Source organism: Notolepis coatsorum (genome assembly GCF_963971535.1).
Source record: "Notolepis coatsorum genome assembly, chromosome: 19".
Classification (NCBI taxonomy): domain Eukaryota; kingdom Metazoa; phylum Chordata; class Actinopteri; order Aulopiformes; family Paralepididae; genus Notolepis; species Notolepis coatsorum.
This window is the reverse complement of record NC_140183.1, coordinates 29,879,410-29,902,181: the sequence shown is the minus strand read 5'-3', so window position 1 is coordinate 29,902,181 and position 22,772 is coordinate 29,879,410. Positions and strand designations below refer to the sequence as shown.

The 22,772-nt window shown below is 44.1% G+C and overlaps 1 protein-coding gene across 1 annotated transcript in view; it reads right to left on the bottom strand.

Annotated features, from left to right (window-relative positions):
• Positions 1–5,018, bottom strand: part of sult2st3 (sulfotransferase family 2, cytosolic sulfotransferase 3) — a 39,120-nt gene extending 34,102 nt beyond the window's left edge. Inside the window, exon 1 of the mRNA XM_084336126.1 lies at positions 4,788–5,018. Coding sequence (XP_084192252.1) covers positions 4,788–4,926 — 139 coding nt within the window. The 5' untranslated portion in view covers positions 4,927–5,018. The remainder of the gene's footprint in view (positions 1–4,787) is intronic.
• Positions 5,019–22,772: the final 17,754 nt, after the last annotated feature.

Below are 22,772 nucleotides of genomic sequence, written 5' to 3'. Positions count from 1 at the left end.
GCAAGCTTCGGTCTTAACTCTTAAGTAGAAAAATGCTATTTTTAATCTAGATTAATTACAGAAAATTGTGAGATTAATTAGTTAATTTTTTTTAATCTATTGACAGCACTATTCTATATGGCTCAAACCATCTGTCTACAGTATATGGCTCAAACCATCTGCCTATATGGCTCTGGTCTGTCTATATGGCTCAAACCATCCGTCTATATGGCTCAAACTGCTGCGGTCAGGCAAGCGATACCGGAGTCTCAAGGCGAGCACAGAAAGACTCAGAAGAAGCTTCTATCCCCAGGCCATCAGGCTGCTCAACGAACAATAAACACTATGCAACAACCATCAAATGCACACAGCACACACATCCACACGCACACACTCACTTTAAACAAACAACACACTGCAGCACCCACTCTCCACACTTTAGATCACCTAAACACACTTTATATTTATTGGTAAAGGATTTGCACTACAACTCATACACCTTACTGTAAATTGTACCTAAATTGTACCTCATCCCATTTCTGCTTTGCACTATATAGTATTGTATATTAGTACATTGCATAGTATATTGTATGGTAACTCAGTTACTTCTATTCTGCATCGAACATTGTACATATGTCTATACTGAACACTGTGACCTCTATTTTTACTTCTATTTTACATGCTATACTATTTTATTTCATACTTATCTTGTCTAGCACAGTCTCTGGAGCGTAACAGTAAGAAGCATTTTGTATAAAAGTATTCTGTACTTCTGTATGACAACTATTAAAGAAACTTGAAACTTGTCTATTTAATTTCAAACCTTTATTTATACTCGTGAAAGCACTGAGGTTTCCCTCATTTACAGTGATGACGAGTTAACAAAGAACACAAATATCATAATAACAGTTATTAATTACAATGAATTACAATTACAATTATTACAATGATGGATTAAAAACAATTACATGATTCAGTACATACGTAGGTCAAGTGCAATGCCTTTAAACTCCATGACTGACGGGAATGCTCCAAGCTTTAGAGTCTGTTGCAGGTTATTCGATGTGTATGGAGCATCGTAGGAGAAGGCAGACTTTCCAAGCTCAGACCGCACTCGAGGCACCCTAAGCACAAGCCGATCATTCGAACAAGTTTCGTAGGTGACCAACAAAGATGTAATATAAGGTGGAAGTTTGCCAATAATTGCTTTGTAGATAAAAAAGATACCCATGATAACTACGTCGCAACGAGAGAGATGGCCAGCCTACCTTCTCATACAAAAGACAATGGTGAATATCATATTTGTCACCTGTAATAAATCTTAGGGCAGAGTGGTAGGCAGAATCCAAAGGCCTTAATGTAGACGCAGACACATGCCTGTAAATGACATCACTGTAGTCCAATATTGACAAAAAAACAGCCTGTACAATTATTTTCCTACAGAACATAGGGAAACTACTAGCGCGGTTACGGTACAAGAAACCAATCTTTTGCCGTAATATAGTAGCTAGGTTATCTATATGGAATTTTAAAGAAAGTTTATCATCCAACCATATACCAAGATATTTATACTCACTAACTCTTTCAATATACAAACCATTTGCCGTTGTTAGGTGTAGCATGTCATAATCTATAACCCTGGCTCTAGAGAACACCATAGACTTGGTTTTACTAGCATTAAGCACTAACTTGAGCTTAGCTAGAGCATTTTGGAGAGTGTCAAACGCAAGCTGCAGGTTCACAATAGCTTCCTGAACAGTATCCGCAATGCAGTAGACAACTGTATCATCCGCATAAAGATGAGCCTGACAACCTGCTGGGGCAGCGGACTGAGAGCAGGCTGGATAAGCTGGTCAGGAAGGCCAGTAGCGTGGTTGGGGTGGAGTTGGACTCCCTAGCGAGGGTGGCGACTGCTGCCAGACATTGACCTAGGTCTAATAGGAACCCAAGGAGGACAATAACACTACCTTAGGCATACTGCACCTTATGTGGATACTGTGATACTGTGAATAATGTATATTTCAGTTAGTTAGATAGTAAATTATAACACTACCTGATGCATACTGCACCTTATGTGACACTGTGAATACTGTGAATATATATTTCAGTTAGTTAGATAGTAAATTATATTGACCTATTTGTTTACATTGCTTGTGTTGTTTTTACTACCTGTACCCCCCCCCTTCCCCCATGCTGCTATGATGCCTCTCAGTATATTTTTACTGTATATTTTATTCCATTTTTATTCTATTTTACTCTACTCTTATCCTAGGCAACTTGATTTGATTTGTTTTCTTATTCTAATTTGTGACCTGTTCTGTCTAAATGTTTAAATGTTGAGCGATTTGCAGTGTCAAATTTCCCACGGGATAATAAAAGTATTTCTATTCTATTAATATAGATTGTAAAGAGGACCGGCCCCAATACCGAACCCTGTGGTACACCCTTAGACAATGGCAGGAAATCAGATTGAAGGTTACCTGAATTCACAGATTGACACCTTGAAGATAAATAGTCCTGAAACCAAGCACAAGCGGCTCTATCCAGGCCAAAAGCAAGTGATGGTCTACTCTGTATCAAACGCTTTTGAGAGGTCTACAAAGAGAACTGCACAATGCTTCCCATTGTCCAGGGCTGAAATAATGTCATTAGTGACCAAAGTAACAGCTGTAATAGTACTATGATTTGCTCTGAAACCTGATTGGTGAGTGCTTAGCACTGAGCAACTTGAGAAAAATGTTTTTAATTGGTTGTTTACCAAGGTCTCCAGTGCTCGAACCATCTGTCTATATGGCCCTGGTGTGTCTATATGGCCCTGGTCTGTCTATATGGCCCAAACCATTGTCTATATGGCTCTGGTCTGTCTATATGGCTCAAACCATCTCTGGTCTGTCTCTATATGGCTCGAAAAAACCATCTACCATCTGTCTATATGGCTCTGGTCTGTCTATATGGCTCAAACCATCTGTCTAGCTCAAACCGCCTGTCTATATGGCTCAAACTGTCTGTCTATATAGCTTAAACCATCTGTCTATATAGCTCAAACGTCTGTCTATATGGCTCAAACTGTCTGTCTATATGGCTCAAACCATCCATCTATATGGTTCAAACTGTCTGTCTATATGGCTCTGGTCTGTCTATATGGCCCAAACGACTGTCTATATAGCTCTGCTCTGAAGCGTCTATATGGCTCTGGTCTGTCTATATGGCTCTGATCGGTCTATATGGTTCAAACTGTCTAATTTCAATCATATTTAATTGACTAAAAGTTTAGCCCAATGAGAGAATGTGACAGAATGATCTTCTGTTCATATGTGATCTGCCCTCCTACAGTATAGAAGGAAATAACTACATCTTCTCAGACGGGGGTCGGCAGATTGATCAATTTGGTGGTCCTTGACAGCAAACAGGTTGAGAACCGCTGCTCTATATGGCTCTGGTCTGTCAACTTACAATTTAGGCCTCACATTCACACACCGATGGCAGAGGCAACCAGGCAAGGTGCCAACCTGCTCATCGGGAGAAGTTAGGGGTTAAGTGTCTTACTCAAGGACACTTCGACACGCTGCCGGGAGGAGCTGGAATCGAACCTGGGAACCTTCTGATTACCAGACAACTGCTCTACCTCCTGAGACACTGTCACCTCTGTTGTTCCCCCCACAAAGATGTTCCACACAGATGGCCTTTTCCTGCAGATAGTTAAATGTTATGGGGTTGTGGATAAAACGTCATGTGTTAATCTTCATTCCCAGACACAAGGCATTTGTCTCATCAATATTTGAGCCCTATTTTGGGAGAAAGTAGCTCATGTTCACAAATATTGATGGAACATATTATTATTATATATTTTTTTACTTGAGTGTTGTTCCCCTTTAAAGTTTAGTTGTAGCATTTTCATTATTGATTATGTACAGTAAGCCTATAGCAAACAGCACTGTGAGAGAGAAGTACTTCAGTGAATGAATACATGTTTCAAAATGACTGTTGCTGTTTGCAGCCCTGGGCGGACATAAAGGAGCCAGGGCTCTTTATCACTGATTCTACTACCTTGCAGTTGCACCCACTGTGACTATTGTGTAAATGAAACATACATTTCTCAAGTATCAACAACTACCAGACATTTAGTAAGGGGTAATGTATAGCTACGCCTACGAGGTCATTGTCGCAAAATAATTGACCGACACAGAGTTTAAAATACCGAGCAGCCTCGGCGAGGTGTTTTAAACGTCAGTGAAGGTCAATTATGGTCAACACTGGTTCTGACTCCGCTCGTCGCTCAGCCCCCTGTCATCGCCGGCAGCTTCCCCGGCAGCAGAACACCGGCAGTGTCTAATTGCACTGAAACAGTGTTTGTCAGTGGGCTTGATAGCGAACAGCTGCGCACAGCGGTCATTATTGTCCCACAGCGGTCATTATTGTCTGATAACTGACCTCTGACGCGCGCTATTGACCAATCACAAGCAAGCATTTCGGCGAATGTGAAAACGCCATGTAATAATAGTGTTTAACTGGTCCATCATCATGTTCTGACTGAGAAAACAGTCTATTCCATTTTATCAGCTAAACTATTTTGTAAAGTAGTACTAATAATACGTTTCACAACATGTACTGTCTGAGAGTATTGGTATCGATAAACAGTATCAATAGTGGTATTGATAAAATCCTCATTCTAATACTACTTTTTAACACATGTAATCATCATAAACACCGGTCATCGGGATTAAATCTGCACCAACCGCTGGTTTAAATCAAATGCACATTACTTACAGCACCGGCGATAACACAATATTGTGCAACGCTCCACTTGCCTGACTTGGGATAAGTTACAACCAACACGTCCTCGTCCTGGAATGGAAACTCCTGAGCGAATTTTAAACTCTCGGGAGAGTGCGTTTCTGTCGGCAGCTGAAGTCCGTGATACAGCAGGTACTTATCTGAGGCGGTCATTATAGAGATACCATAAAGTAGGGATCTACTGTAAGTCTTAAACGTAGTTTCCTCTCGTTACTTCCCTTAGTTACAGAAGGTATGCTGGATGGAATCTGTGCCCAGGGGGGCGGCGCTTGGAGCGCAGAGAGGTTTTAACACTTCTAGTTCCTCAGGGCGTGTAGGAAACAGAGGCTTGATAGGGAATATTACATTAAATGAATCAATCAATCAATTCAGTGATATGGGAAGTGCAGCATGCAGAATAAAGTAGAACTCGCATGAAAACACATGCAATCGTATGGGAGCTCTTCCAGTTTCTTCCCTCTCGAATGTATATATTTTCTTTTAGGATCTCTGGTCAACAGTACTGTATATCTGTCTTGTATGTCATACATGTAACAGTAGGCCTACTGTATATCTGTATGTCGTGTATGTCATAAATGTCATGATATATCTGTATGTCATTATGAATTGAAAATGGGGGACCCTGATGTAAACAAGACGAAAGTCTTTCTCCCCTTAACAATTGTGTGTATTGAGCCGTACTGTGTATTGTACCCATTCTGCAATCTGTTAATACAAATTGCAATCAATCGCGGCTGGGTGGCGTAGCGGAGATTGCGCTCGTCACCAATGCAAGAGACTCCGGTCTCGAATCCCGGTGTCAGCATTGCCTGCGACCGCAGTCGTCATACTATCTCAATTGACAGAGGTAGCGGGTGGAAGTCGATGGGTGGGGATTGGACGTTGTGGACAGCGACTCCTACAGGTCGGTTGGGTGATGCCTGTACAGCAGAGTCAGGAAGTATCGGGGGCAGCGTGAGCCTCCCACGCGTTACTCCTCGCCACTGAGCGTTCAAGCTGCTGTCTGGTGAAAAGATGCGACAGGCTGCCTCCTCGTGTACCGGAGGGGACACGTGATGCAAGGCTTCTATCCTCACTACAGCCGACCAGTGGGAGGCATAGTCTATAGCAACGTTCAAGACAGGGGAGGGGAGAATTGGCAATACGAAATTGGGATGGGCTATTTGATAAATCAATTTAAAAAAAAGTGAAGCACTGTGCTGACGGTTATCAAGCACTTAACATAATTGTTAGTGATGTAACCATGTGTCCCGTTATAAACTCTGCTGGTAGTAAACTGTTATGAGCATCGCGTCACTATGATCAGAATAAGAGAATAACAGGTCAGGCAACACCTGCCCGTCCTACCGGATTTGGGGTAAGTGACCACGAACACGTCGCTGTCCTGCACCGGGAGGTTGCGGGCGAAGCTCAGGCTGGTCTCGGTGTGCGCCACGGTGGGAAGCAGCAGGCCATGGTGCAGCAGGTACCGGGAGGAGGAGGACATGGCTGTGTGATGAATAGAAGTGTTTCTCACCTGAAGGCTGAAGCTATACTGAGGTACCCTCCCCCCTTAAATACTCTCATTCAAAGACTGTAGAGGGTCGCTAGATTAAAATAAGTGAGAAAATTATTGGTCTATTTGGTAGGCTAGCCTTTCTCACACAGGTGGAGAGGGAAGAAGAGGAGAGGGGAGGAGAGAATAGGGGAGGATAGAATATGGGAGGAGAAGAGAGTATAGGAGACGAGAGGAAAGAATAGGTGAGGAGAAGAGAGGAGAGGGGCGTTTCGGGTGAAAGGTACATCTGAACTAGAGATTACCAGCTCACCAGATAACCCCTCTGGAATTCCAATTAATCAGAATAACCCCCTCCCTAAATCTCTCTCTCTCTCTCTCTCTCTCTCTCTCTCTCTCTCTCTCTCGCTCTCTCTCTCTTGTCCTCCACTCTCTCTTGTCATCCTCTCTCTATTCAGTTTTTCAATTCAAAGAGTTTCTTCATGATAAGATTCTCATGCATGCTTCTTTCCACCAGGTGTAACCGTAGAAGCCTAGAGGGAGGATCTGTGTGTGTGTGTGTGTGTGTGTGCGTGCGTGCGTGTGTTTGTGTGCGTGCGTGCGTGCGTGCGTGCGTGTGTGTGTGTGTGTGTGTGTGTGTGTGTGTGTGTGTGTGTGTGTGTGTGTGTGTGTGTGTGTGTGTGTGTGTGTGTGTGTGTGTGTGTGTGTGTGTGTGTGTGTGTGTGTGTGTGTGTGTGTGTGTGTGTGTGTGTGTGTGTGTGTGTGTGTGGTAAGTAACAGGCTGACCAGGCCCCATTGTGTTGAGTTCATAATGAGAGCTTTGTAATCAGAGGCCCCAAAGGAAAGAGACAAAGAGAGGGAGAGAGGGAGAGAGATAGAGAGAAGGAGAGAGCGAGGGAGAAGAGTGAGAAAGAAAGAGAGGGGGAGAGAGATAGAGGGGGAGAAGAGAGAGAGGGAGAAAAGAGAGAGAGATGGAGAAGAGAGGGAAGGAGAAGAGAGATAAAGAGAGAGAGAAAGGGAGAAAGAGAGGTTCCTGTATAGAGGCATAGCTCCATTACTATTATATAGTATAGCACCATTACTATAGTAATAGCTCCCTGTCTGGTGAAAACCGCCCAACGCATCATCGGTACATCACTCCCTGCAATTGAGTTGATCCATCACAAACGGTGTCTGAGGCAGGCACGCAGAATTGTCAATCATTGTCTAATCCCAATCATGGATTGTTTGCCCTCCTCCCCTCCAGGAGACTCAGGTTCTATTACCCATACTGTATGACTTTGAACTCTGTTTATAATTTCAATTTATAATTGCCTACTGCTTTCACTGTCTACAACTGCCCTACACTGAAATCATAATACTTTTAACTACCTACCTTAACTACCTACCTCTATACTATAGTAACTCTGTATGATAGCATGTACAATAGTGCCATATATAAAATTATATTTACCGCATATATATATATATCTGTCTGAATATACCTGCATATAATCCTTCTATATGCCTGCTTCTACACCTGTATATAACCCATATAAATCGGTATGATAGCATGTACAATAATGCTGTATACCATATATGTATTCTTACTGTATATATATCTAATCTACCCATATCTGTCTGTACATACCTGCACACAATCCCTTTACAAATCTAGATATTAGATACTAGGGGAGAACGAGGATGGTTGTCATACGGGTAGGTTGTCACATTCATTATTATTTCGCTACCAAAAGGCGCTTTCTCCCATATTTTGGTATGGAAATGTCCAGAATTGGGATCAGAGCTCACCTACATAGTCTTCTTTGGAGTAAGACAGCTGCACTTTAGGTGAGAGGACTTGCTGTGTTTTTCATGTGGAATTGTAAATATTCAGCTCCTCAGTATTTTTCTTCTAGGCTTTTACACAATTGGTTTATAATGAAACAATTGTTACCCTTAAAAAGTGTGAAGGGAAAGCTATAGTTTAGATTGTTGTTGGCTAACTAACACATTTTTAGATGGTTGTTAGTCTTGATACTAGCAAGACATTCCAGTTGGGGTTGGTCGTCACATTTTCTTTGGGGTTGGTTGTCACATGTGACAAGCACATGACAGTGCTTTAATGAGCACAACATGGACCATTTCTTCACCAACTTGGAGCTGATGGATGTGCTGAGGACAGACCGAGCAGAGCCCAATGCACCCCAGCCCACCTACCAAGCCTAGTACATCCCAGCCTAGACTACCTACCAAGCCTAGTACATTGATTGATTGATTGATTGATTGATTGAAAACTTTATTAACAGATTGCAGAATGGGTACAATACAGTACAGCTCAATACACACAATTGTTAAGGGGATGCAGACCAGAGAAAGACTTTCGTCTTGTTTACATCAGGGTCCCCCATTTTCAATTCATCATAACATATATGACATACACAACATACAGATAGACAGTACTGCTACATCAATACATTTATGACATACCAGATTTACAAATACAGTACTGTTTGTGATACAAAAGAGTCTAAAAAAGAGAGTATATACATTTGACGTAGAAACTGTACATTTGAGGAGGTGGGGTGGGGGGGGGGGACTGTACATTGGAGGTGGGGGGGGGGGGGGGGGGGGGGGGGGGTTGGTAGGCAGGGTGGGGGAAACTGTACATTGGAATATCAACAAAACCTTACTTGGTCCCAAGAAGAGGGTCTTGTGTATTATTGGGTTAGGACATTTACTGTACATTTACAGCGGCCAGTTTCGAATTGCAGTCTCCCGTAGGTGCTCTTTGAGAGTGGTTTTGAAGTGGGTAGTGATTCACATTCCTTTACAGCTTTGGGTAGGGCGTTCCACATTGACATTAATTGCGAAACGTGTTTAGTCCCTTGTTTGAGCCGAATTTGGGTTTAACATGATTTGTGGAGCTCCCTCTGGTGTTGTGGTCGTGGTATTCACTGACCTTTGGGAAGTATTTTGACATGTACATGGGTACCTTAGTCGTATAGTGTACATTTAGTCATTTAGCTGACGCTTTTATCCAAAGCGACTTACAAGTTCTGTACGACAAGCCATCAGGAAGGGCACAACTCTATCAGCTGAGCAACAATGTTCATCAAAGTGTTGAGTGCTACAGTGTAGGTTAGTTTATTAGGACAAGTGCATGACAGTACGGTTAGTTAGGGTTAGATTTTTTTTTTTTTTTAATTCCGATAATGGTTGAAGAAGTGCGTCTTTAGTCGACGGCGAAAGATTGGACGTGATTCGGCTGTCCTAACTGGGGTGGGTAGTTCATTCCACCATTGTGGGGCAAGGACTGAGAATAGGCGACTTCTCTTTGATGACCCTCCCGGAGCTTGGATAGGAGTAGGTCTGAGGCGGCCAGAAGATGCAGAGCGTAGGGGTCTTGAGGGTGTGTAGTTAGAGACCATTGACCGGAGGTAGGCGGGAGCGGTTCCCTTTGCCGCACGGTATGCTAGGTCGAGGGCCTTGAAGCGGATTCGTGCAGCAATGGGGAGCCAGTGCAGGTCCCTAAGAAGTGGGGTGACATGGGCCGACTTCGGTAGGTTTGAGATCAGGCGGGCCGCTGCGTTCTGAATGAGTTGAAGAGGCTTAGTGGCAGTGGCCGGGAGGCCAGCGAGCAGTGCATTGCAGTAGTCGAGGCGGGAGATGACTGTTGATTGGACGAGGAGTTGGGTGGCTTCTTTTGTCAGGAAGGGGCGGATCCTTCTGACGTTGCTCAGGAGGAATCGGCAGGTTCTGGTCGTCGCTGCGATGTGAGCAGAGAAGTTCAACTGGTCGTTGAGGACAACACCAAGGTTCTTGGCGGTCGGGGACGCAGTCACAGCTGCATTCTCGACTGTGATTGAAAGGTCGGTTAGGGTTTAGACCAGGCCCATTGCAAGCTGCTAATCTTGTTTTTAGCGCTTTTGAGGTGCTTTGGTACCATGAGGTGCAAGCATAGTCGTAGTACCCTTGAATGAGTGCTCCTGCCAGAGTCTTCAGGGTATTCTTGTTTACCAGAGAGGAGATCCGGTACAAGAATCTAGTTAGTTGGTTGACTTTTTTTTATTACATTGGATGCCATTTTGTCACAGGAAAGATTCGCCTCTAGGATGGAACCTAGGTATGTAATTTCATCTTTCCTTGTGACAATATTGTCACCCACTGTAACTGAGAAGCCGTCGGTCTTGCTGAGTTTGTTATTTGATCCGAAGAGAATGGACTTTTACCCAGGTGTAATGATAGTTTGTTATCAGCGAGCCAGGTGCAGATTCTGCCGAGTTCTGAGCTGAGGGTTTTTTCAACCTGTAACTTGTTCTTGTCAGAGACCAGCAGGGCTGAGTCGTCCGCGAACAAGAACAAGTTGCAGTCACAAGCTGACGACATGTCATTTGCATAAATTAGGAACAGTAGCGGTCCTAGTATGCTTCCTTGTGGAACACCACAGCTCACTGTGAGGGCGGGGGGGGGGGGATAGGGTACCGTTTACCTCCACCATCTGTTCTCTCCCCTCAAGGTAGGATTGCATCCAGCTCACTGATAGACTATGGCCAGACCAGACATCCCAGCCTAGACCATCTGCCAAGCCTAGTACATCCCAGCCTAGACCACCTGGCAAGCCTAGTACATCCCAGCCTAGACCACCTGCAAAGCCTAGTACATCTGCAGTGTACTCCACCTCAGCTGGAAAAGGCAGCCATCAAGAAGAAGAAACAGAAAAGAAAGAGACAGGAGGAGTCTTCTTCACAGATATAGTCTCAGCCATGAAACCAACCACCTCCCCCCTTGACACACTTCTTCTCAAAGAAGTATTTCACACAACTGGCCCCAGCATCCTCTCTATCATTAACACCTCCCTACTCACTGACCGTTCCAACCTGCTTCAAACATGCAGTGGTCCAGCCCCTTCTGAAAAAACCCATTGAACCTGCACTTCAAGTGGGTACCTGCACTTGAACAATATCCTGGACACATTTCAGTCAGGTTTCAGAGCCAACCACAGCACAGAATCGGCCCTGCTTAAGGTCACAAATGACCTGCTCCTCACTACCGACAACCGTGACTGTGCTGTCCTTATGCTTTTAGACCTCAGTAGTGCAGCTTTCGACACAATAGACCATGTTATCCTCATTGACCGTCTCCACCAGGCAGTGGGTGTCAGTGGCACAGCCCTATCATGGTTCACCTCCTACCTCAGTGATAGAAGCTTCTCCGTTAATATCGGAAACTGCTCCTCCCCCTCTGCCTCTCTCTCTTGTGGGGTTCCACAATGCTCCATCCTTGGCCATATCCTATTCTCCCTATATATGCTGCCCCTTGGTCTGATCATCAAAAAACACAATATCTCTTTCCATTTTTATGCCAATGACACTCAGGTCTATCTCCCCATGAAACCTAACAATATAACCAATCTCGACAGTCTCCGATCCTGCCTAGACGACATCAAATGCTCGATGGCACACAATTTCCTACAGCTCAATCAGTCAAAATGTGAAATCCTCCTTTTCGGCCCCCCAAACCAAACCAGTGTCATCGCCAGCAGCCTGGGTAACCTGTCTCCCCTAGTCAAGCCCTTCGTAAAAAACCTGGGCGTGCTCTTTGACCCAGAGTTTTCTTTCAATAGGCAGGTAAACTCGGTGGTGAAGGGGTGTTTTTTCCAGCTCCGGTCCATAGCCAGGATCAAGGCCATTCTCTCCCCCTCAGACCTTGAAAGAGTAATTCACGCCTTCATATCCTCACGCTTAGACTAGTGTAACTCCCTGCACCTGGGGCTTAATAAATCATCCATAGCCCGCCTACAACTACCCCAAAACGCTGCCGCTAGACTGCTCACAGGTACCCAGAAGAGAGCTCACATCACCCCTGTACTTGCCTCCCTCCATTGGCTCCCGGTGCGCTTTAGAATAGATTTCAAGGTTCTCCTATTGGTCTACAAAGCCCTTAATGGTAAGGCCCCTGCTTACCTAGCAGACCTCCTCACCCCCTATACCAATGTCAGGGCCCTCAGATCGGCTGACAAGGGTCTCTTAACTACCCGTAGGTCCAACTTCAAGTCTAGGGGGGGGCGTGCTTTTGCTGTCGCAGCCCCTGACCTCTGGAACAGCATCCCCATGTCCATAAGATCTGCCCCCTCCATCGAGTCCTTTTAATCGAAACTCAAAACCCACCTATACTGCCTGGCCTTCCCTGACTCACTCTGACTCTTGCCTTGCTTGTTGACTTGTTCTTTTGTTTCCTTGTCTATCCGTTGGTTGTTTTTATTTTCTGTTTATTCTATACTTTAGCACTTTTCTTTGTTTTTTGCTATGTGAAGCACTTTGGTTGACAAGTGTCATGTCTAAATGTGCTATATAAATACATTTGATTGATTCAGTCTTCATCAGATGAAGATGATTGTTTTTGTTTGGTTTGTATGGAAACTAGAGGTGGGCATAGATTAATTTTTTTAATCTAGATTAATCTATCTGCAATCCTGGATTTAATCTAGATTAATCTAGATTAAAATGGCTCAAAAAACAAACAAAAAAACCTGCCGAAGGCATTCAAAATATGTGTGTTCTACCCAAATAATGACCAGAAGTAAGTCCTTACTTTTTCTTTCCTCCTTATGTTTCTCAGGCCAGGTGGCCCATTACACCATGAGCCCATCTCCCGTTTCCAAAATGCATTACAGACTGTTTGAAAAAGCTGTTTGCTATGATAATTGGTAATGAAATATCAAAATAATGTTCAATAAGATGTACTTGTGTTTAATAAGTTGTTTTATTCAGAAGTTAACACAAATACATAATATTACCACTACAGTACAGTATCTAGCACACTCTCAGGAGCAAAACAGAAAGAATCATTTCAAACTTGAACTATGTGACATGGCTTGAATCAACTGCTCCAGTGGAGTTGCTCAGTGGCCAATGGTGTCAACTGTGGTTGTACTGGGCAGCTCCCAGGTGTGAATGGAAAAGAACATCTGTGCTCAGCGAACCTACCCTGGGTAAATAAAAGTAGAAAAAAAAATGTAAAAAAAAAAAAAAAAAAAAAATCTTTTTTTATAGATTAATGCGTTAATTATATTATCGCGCGATACTAGTATAGCGTTAACGCAGCACGTTAACGCCGTTAACGGCCCAGCTCTAATGGAAACATTCTCCAACACCCGTTCAGGGGAGGTATGGGAGAAGTGTTGGATGTGCAACCAGTTGGCACACAAGCTCTGCTTAGTTGGAGTGCCCAGAGTGTCAGTGTAGCCTATTATTGTTAGGCCTATTTATTTTGTTCTTATTTTGTTATTATAGGATGGCCTAAAGATGTCTTTCCTGTGTTAGATCCTGATCAATCTGGCCAGTATCACGTCTTCGTCTGTTTGGCTCTCCATCCAATTCCTCTGCGTTGTGTCATTTTAATGGTCCTGACGTCTCCTATACTGTCTGATAAAATCCTTATCTCTCCCGTTAGATACGATCCGCAAACCATAATAATTCTCCACCTCTGTAAGAATTCGACACTTCGACACAGCGTAATACCTTATGAGGAAAAGCGTTGTTTATTGCTATAAACCTCAGCTCAGATGTTAACAGATTGTATTGTCCTTGAAAAGTCTATTCTTTTTTAAAACTTTGACCAGTCAGCTGGTTCTTTTAGCGTTTATCGCTTTTTCTGGTCAAGCATGACCGACAGAAACAGGTTAATGGGGTATAGATCGGGGGAAAGACACTCTGAGAAAATACGGCGAGTCCGGGAGTCGAACTCGTGTACCCCAGATCCGTGACGCGCACGGTTGTCCCCGACGCCGAAATAGCGTTCGAGGTACGCGGTGAGCTACTGGAGCTCCCCCGAAAAGTCTATTCTAATGATCTTTCGGTGTGTTCAGTCTATTGTCCCTCTGCTATTCAGTCCGATAGTGGTCAGGCCTGGTCGTCAGCCAAGACCATCCTCGTGGTAGCCGAAGCTAATGATGATGTGGCATCCTTCCTCCCCCCCCCGTGATGAGAGGAGAGAGAGTCTCTTCTGGTTTCTTCCCTCTTAGTCTCAGTCAGATTTTTGTCTGCCCTACCCGGAACCACTGTCAGCTTTATAGGATCTTCGTCATGGCAATGATAGCCCCCGCCCCTCTCCTGGTTGTCAGGCGACGCGCTGTCATGACAACCGCGTTTAACCTTTACACACATCAAAATGCAGTTTTCTACTGTTTTCATTAAGGATGTCACCCCCCTCCCTTGCTCTATGGGCCCACACTAGCTCTTATCAATGTGTTCTTACAAGGAATTCAAAACATTCTCTCGCTGGCAGTGTGCTGCTCCCAATCACCCTGCTTGCTCTGAACCAGGGCGCGGTCCCCTAGGCAAAAATTTCTCCCCTGGTCTGCTACTGCTCAGTGTCTCTGGCTGTCCTCTCCACATCTGCTCTCCCACCGCCGCCGTCTCCTCTCTCTTGTCGTGGATGATCTGTGTACCAGGCTGAGGTGCCTGGCCCCTGCTGCTTCCTCCTCCTCCAGTCTGTCTCCTGGTCGTCTCCACCGCTGTCGGTGTCTCCCCCCGCTGAAAGCAGAAACACAACACCAGCAGTCGTCTGTACATTCGACTTCCCTTGTTTTGCTATTAGTCTACCACCTTCTCCACACCCATATCTGTCCTACAGGGCTGTTCCCTGTTTGTTGTCTTCCGGCGTGACACCAGCAGCTAACCGATACCCACTCCGCGCAACTCTATCTCTTCGTCCCACGGGTGACCCCCAGCGCACGCCAGTTCTTTCTGGTGACGTGTCTTCTGAAGACCCTGCCTATCTATCAGGTGTGAGAAGGCCCCACTGGAGATCAAACTCCCTCTTTATTCCATAATTAACCCATTCAAATAACTGCACCTCCTCTCTGTGCAATTCTTATTTAATCCATTGTATAATTAAACTCTATTTAATTAACCTGTATATCTAATATTATTATTATAATAATCCACTCTCTGTGCTCATTAGATTCTCTAACTTGAATCACTCCCCCAATCCGCCACTAGATGGTAGTACAGACCTATATCTAAATATTCCCCTATGGGTAATGAAAACTCCCCAGCACTACCCCCCCCTCCGCCACTAGGTGGCGACCTACTCCTCCTCTATGGTGTTTTAGTTGACGTGTCACTTCCTGATTCTTATCTGTTGTTATCTCCTCGTGGCTCTGCGGCCATCTTGTCTACATCCTCCTCGTGGCCCTTTGCGGCCATCTTGTCTCGGTGCAAATGGCTACTCTCTCAAACAAACGGCCGCTGCCTTTCCTTCCAAGGCCTAACAACAAAACAACTGTCTCTTAGAGTCTCGTCTGCCAAACAGGTCATAATGATGTCTGCAGGTCACATGACAATAGATGATCTACTAAACATGCAAGTACTGAACAGGTCAAAAATAAACTGAATGCCAAATGACGGTAGGTCTGAAAAACGTAGGTAGATTCTCCCAACTCACAGTCCCACGTTCCCGCCTCCTTGCGAGGAAAACAACCCTTATATTACAGACCAACAAAAATGGAATTAACCCCTTAGAACACTGCCTTCCTTCACCGGCCCGTTTGTTTTTCATTCCCTGTAGATAAAACCCATCTTGGTTTTTTCAAAACACCATGGCTCTCTGCTCATATTATTACAGCTGGCTTCTCTGTCGCTACTTATTTACGGATGCACTATCTGTTCGTTTTTATTTGGCTTAAAAGATCAAAACAACCGTGTGTGCACAGTGAACTCACATCTTTCTCCTAATCGCTGTTTCTCCTCCAGCGCTGGTTCGCCTCATGACCGCTCGACTCGGCGCTCTCTCCCAGGGCTGGCCGGCCTTGCTCGATCATGATTCTCCCACACACGATGACTGTTGTCCACTGTCGCCCCATTATTGAAAAAGTCAGTATCCGTTGTTCTTATCTCTTGCAAATCCGGCTGTCATTGGCAACCAACTGTTCCCGTTGTTTTTATCTCTTGCAAATCCGGCTGTCATCGGCAACCAACTGTTAGATCCTGATCAATCTGGCCAGTATCACGTCTTCGTCTGTTTGGCTCTCCATCCAATTCCTCTGCGTTGTGTCATTTTAATGGTCCTGACGTCTCCTATACTGGCTGATAAAATCCTTATCTCTCCCCGTTAGATACGATCCGCAAACCATAATAATTCTCCACCTCTGTAAGAATTCGACACTTCGACACAGCGTAATACCTTATGAGGAAAAGCGTTGTTTATTGCTATAAACAGAAACCTCAGCTCAGATGTTAACAGATTGTATTGTCCTTGAAAAGTCTATTCTAATGATCTTTCGGTGTGTTCAGTCTATTGTCCCTCTGCTATTCAGTCCGATAGTGGTCAGGCCTGGTCGTCAGCCAAGACCATCCTCGTGGTAGCCGAAGCTAATGATGATGTGGCATCCTTCCCCCCCGCCCCCCCCCCCCCCCCCCCCGTGATGAGAGGAGAGAGAGTCTCTTCTGGTTTCTTCCCTCTTAGTCTCAGTCAGATTTTTGTCTGCCCTACCCGGAACCACTGTCAGCTTTATAGGATCTTCGTCATGGCAACGATAGCCCCCGCCCCTCTCCTGGTTGTCAGGCGACGCACTGTCATGACAACCTTTAACCTTTACACACATCAAAATGCAGTTTTCTACTGTTTTCATTAAGGATGTCACCCCCCTCCCTCGCTCTATGGGCCCACACTAGCTCTTATCAATGTGTTCTTACAAGGAATTCAAAACATTCTCTCGCTGGCAGTGTGCTGCTCCCAATCACCCTGCTTGCTCTGAACCACTGTTCTATCACCCTCTTCTAAGGCAAACCATGCACATTTCGATCTCTCTGACCCGGCACCGTTTTAGCTGTGGTCATCTCCCCACAATCTATACATCACATACATTGAATAAACCCCGTTTTCTCTCACCTGTTTATGTTCATGTTAAGATGCATTAAGTTATGTATTTGTCAACTTGTTAATGCAATTCAACTTTCAAATTGAGTTCTTCCTTCTTGCCTTCTTTTTAAGATTTTTCCCATTAAAACACAGTGACAACCAACCCCATAGTGTGTGCCAACCATCCCTGTGATGGGGTTGGTTGTTACAATGTGTCAGAGTGTCTTTGATAGGTAATTTCCTCTTTGTTACAATATGTTGGGAAATGAGAGGGATACACATTTCAAGCCAACATCTTAAGCTTCAATTTAATGTAGGAATGACTATTGAAAGATGTTTTGATGATGAACAATTCACACTAGAGTAAAAAGTGAGACAACCATCCCCGTTCTCCCCTACTGTATATCTATATCTGTATATATCCCTTACCTACTGTTAATAGTTACGCTGTTGGCCAGTATGACTATACTATATTGTCTTTATCCCTGTATTACTGTACATTAATATTACAACTCTGTACATACATCAGATTAGCACTACACTCAGTAGTACTAATTTATATATTTTATACCCAGTTTAATCACCTGTACATTGTATATTACTATTGCACATTACTGTTACATTTGCACTCTGGTTGGATGCCAAACTTATTTTCATTGTACTGTACTTGTATTGTATGATGACAATATATTTGAATCTAATCTAATCTACTATATACTGTAGTATAGCCTTCCGGCCAACGTTTGGACACCCGTGCAGCTAAAAACAATAGATACAAATTCTCATTTATACCTACCTCCATTCGTGCCATCAGGTGCCTTAAGTCCTGTGCCAACCAGCTTGCCCCGGTGTTCACCGCCATATTTAATCAATCCCTGGCGGAGTCAGTGGTCCCTGCCTGCTTCAAGATGTCTACCATCATCCCTGTACCGAAGAAACCCTCCCCAACATGTCAAAATGACTACAGACCGGTAGCACTCACCTCTGTGGTCATGAAATGTTTCGAGAGGCTGGTCAATGACCACATTTGTGCCTCCCTCCCCAGTGATATGGACCCTATGCAATTTGCATACAGGACAAACAGGTCCACTGACGACGCGGTCTCCCAGGTACTGCACAGCACTCTCTCCGACCTTGACCGTCAGAAGGGGGGCTATGTGAGACTGTTGTTCATTGACTACAGCTCAGCGTTCAACACCATAGTCCCCACCAGACTGGTGGACAAGCTGATCGAGCTGGGTCTGAGCTCCGCCCTGAGCGCCTGGGTACTGGACTTTCTGAGTGAAAGACCCCAGGCGGTAAGGGTGGGGGGTCAGACCTCCAACACCATCACCCTGAGCATCGGGTCCCCCCAGGGCTGTGTTCTAAGCCCCCTGCTGTACTCACTCTACACACATGATTGTGTGGCCAAGTTCAGCTCCAACTCCATAGTGAAGTTCGCAGACGACACGGTGGTGGTGGGGCTGATCTCGGACAACGACGAGAAGGCCTACCGGGAGGAGGTTGAGGTACTGGAACGCTGGTGCCAGGACAACAGCCTGCTCCTGAACATTGGTAAAACCAAGGAGCTGATCGTGGATTATAGGAGAGGACAGCAGGAGACACACACACCACTGATGATTAACGGGGCTACCGTGGACAGGGTGAGCAGCTTTAAGTACCTGGGGGTCCACATCTCAGAGGATCTGACATGGTCAACACACATAGACACAGTAGTAAAGAAAGCGAAGCAGCGCCTCTACCACCTGAGACAGTTAAGGAAGTTCAGAGTATCGGGGAAGATACTCCAGTCCTTCTACTCAGGAGCTGTAGAGAGCATCTTGACCGGAAACATCACTGCCTGGTATGGAAACAGCACGGCACAGGACAAGAAGGCCCTACAGCAGGGCTATTCAACTAAATTGTTCAGGGGGCCACATTGTCAGAAACCCAAGGGGCCAGGGGCCGGACTGCCACGGCGCCTCCCCGTGCTATGAATATATGTACACTTGACACAACACGCAACCACATTTTCACAACTTTTATTTAACTACATTGCAAAAGTAGTATACTTTTCAAAAAAAGTGCTTCATTTATGTGCCACATCTGCAACATCTCCTGCAAAAAGTGCTTCATTTATGACTGTGCAACAACTGCAACATCTCCTCTTCAACATTTCAATATAAAAATAAAATAAAAAACAAACAAGTGCATGATGTGCATCTGAACATTCTAACATCAACACTTGAACAAAAAAACACATTTATGGTGCAGCTGAGCTTATGAAAAAGTGCTTCATGTCTGTGCAACAACAGAAAATCACAGCATCTTATCAGCACTTATTGTCCACTCTTAACTCTCAAACATCAGGGGGTGGGGGGCAGACAGGCCTAGCCTACATACACACATCTAATGAGAGCGATTGCACTTCTTTGACTGGGCAATGGCAGAGAAAGAGGGTTCATAGGAAGTGAGGGCTACCCGCAAACAGTGATGCAAATGCTCATTTGTCAAGGAGGCACGGTTGCTTGTTTTAATGGCATTCATGTGAGAGAAACTGGATTCACACGTGTATGTTGAGCCAAACATTGTTAGCACAGATATTGCCAGCGTTTTTATTTTGGGGAATGTCTTGACATGAATACACTTTATCCAAAATGTTGTGGTGGATTCATTCTCAAGTGCCTGCTTCAGAGCAGATGATGCTTGCATGTCAATTATTTCAAGTTGCAGGAGACCTTCATCAATGTGAAGTGATGCAAGGAACTCTTGTCCTTTTGTGTTAATAGCAGCTACATTGGCAAATGGGTTGCTCACAAAATGCATCAATTCTCTGGACATGTCAAATTCATCAAATCGACTTGAAAAGTTTTCCCTCAATTTATCAATGAAATCTGTCATTAATTGAGTGACTTTTGGCTCAATTGTGCGTGTTAACGTTGACATGAAAATAAAAAAGTAAACAAAATAAAAAATAAAAATATAAAAAAAAATAAAAAATTTAATTTTGTATTTTTATTTTTTATTATCATGTAATCTTTGGCGGGCCGGTCAGAATCATCCCGCGGGCCGGATCTGGCCCGCGGGCCGCCAGTTGAATAGCCCTGCCCTACAGAGAGTGGTGCGCTCAGCCGAGCGTACCACGGGTATTGCGCTACCTCCCCTGCAGGCTCTATACAACAAGAGGTGCAAATCCAGAGCCTGCAGGATAATGAAAGACCCCCACCACCCCAATAACAGCCTGTTCCAGCTGCTGAGGTCAGGCAGACGCCTGCGAACCCCAGCTACTAGGACGGAGAGGCTTAGGCTCAGCTTCTTCCCCCAGGCCATCAGAGCCTTGAACAATGAACATTGAGTGCCACAGAACACTGAACTATCCACACACAAGCACACATGAGCACACACACGACACGCACGCTGTGCACGCTCACACACTAGCAGCCACTTTAACAAGAGCGGGCACACACTCATGCCGCACACACGCACACTTATGGCCAAGAGGAAAGGCCACTTTAAATTAGTATAACAACAGGAACAGTGTATTGCACTACTAAAGCTATCTAGCATGTCCTATATGCTCTGTAAATAACTATGTACAGATACCGAGATGTCACACCATGTTACCTGTTACCTGTTTATTGCACAATGTTGTTTTTTTATTGGATTCTATTATATGTTGTACCACTGTATTGCACATCGTCGCGGGCAAGACCACCCGCATTTCATTGTATACTTGTATGCCGTGACAAATAAAACTCTTGACTTGACTTGACTATCAATGGAGGAGGCAGGAGAGGGTGGCTTTGAGGTGGGTGGGTGGGGGCATGATTGTGGTTGCTTGTTTGACTGTTGTCATCATCTGATCCTGCGACCATGTACTGTACATGTCTGTCTGTGTTCTTCTTGTTATGTATGTTAGCATATTAGCTCCTCCTACACCTTAACTGTACAGTATATAGCTCCTCCTACACCTTAACTGTATAGTATATAGCTCCTCCTACATCTTAACTGTATAGTATATAGCTCCTCCTACATCTTAACTGTACAGCATATAGCTCCTCCTACATCTTAACTGTATAGTATATAGCTCCTCCTACATCTTAACTGTACAGTATATAGCTCCTCCTACATCTTAACTGTATAGTATATACAGTAGCTCCTCCTACGTCTTAAATGTACAGCATATAGCCCCTCCTACATATTAACTGTATAGTATATAGCTCCTCCAATCAGGGCCATACATATTTGGACATCAACACAATGTCCATAATTGTAGCTCTGTACACCACCACAATAGATTTGAAATGAAGCAATCAAGTTGTACTGTGCAGACTTTCAGCTCTAATCTCTTTTTTTGACAGTTGCAGTAGAGGCCTGGCAGAGCATCACCAGGGACAAAACCCAGTGTCTGGTGATGTCTATGGGTTCCAGACAGCTGTCATTGACTGCAAATGATTTGACACCAAGTATTAAAAGTGACAATTTGATTAATGATTGTTAAGTTTGTCCAATTACTTTTGGTCCCTTAAGGGGTGGGGGGGGGGGCTGTTGTAATTCCTACACTGTTCATCTGATTTGGATGTAAATACCCTCAAAATAAAGCTGAAAGTCTGCACTTAAATCACACCTTTATTGTTTAATTCAATCAAGTCCATTGTGGTGGTGTACAGAGCCAACATTGTGTCAATGTCCATATATTTATGGACCTACAGTATATAGCTCTATATCTCCTACATATAACTGTATATTCTCTGATGTGGTGCCTTGGAATAGATGATCTCGGTACTCTGTAAAGGAGACGTCTAGGTGCATGATGAGAATTTAGAGATTGTGCTCCCATATCATGATGGCCCTCCTTCAATGGATATGCAAATTTAGGAACGGTGAGTAGCAAGGTCCAAAATCACCTCCACACAGCATCGCTCAGAGCCATGGCCGAGGAAACTGTGCAGGAAGTACAACATCTGGATCCAGAGTGGTTGTCTGTCATCCAATAGCCTGGGTCCAGAGTGGCTGTCAGCCATGCCCACTTCCCAAGAAAATAGATTATACAAAATAGAAAATGCGGGTGCACCTGACAGTATACAAGGACAATTATACTGTATACCTGGTTTATTTCTTAAACTGATATAGTTCTTAAACTCTGAAGAACTCGCATGTTATGTGCCTGGTTTATTTCTTAAACTGAAACCCTTTAGAACTCACAATATGTTATATACCTGGTTTATTTCTTCTATGATGCACTCTTCCACTAATTAATCTTCCTCATCTATATTACTACCTACTATACTAATATGTCTCTACTGCTATGCACTCAACACTGCAGCTCCCAAGTTTCAACACTGTTTGATGAACATTGTTACTCAGCTGAAAGTTGTACCCTTCCTGCTGACTTGTCGTACAAAACTCGCTTTGGATAAAAAAGCGTCAGCTAAATTACTAAATGTAAATGTCAGAACTCACAACATGTTATAAACCTGGTTTATTTCTTAAACTGATAATAGTTCTTAAACTTGATTGAAACCTTTATTTATACTGAGGTGAGGACACCTCATTTACAGACCTGCTGAGTGTACAACAAGATAAAACAACAAAACAATGTGCAGTGCAATCAGTTAAAAACTGAAACCCTTTAGAACTCACATGTTATATACCTGGTTTATTTCTTAAACTCTGAATA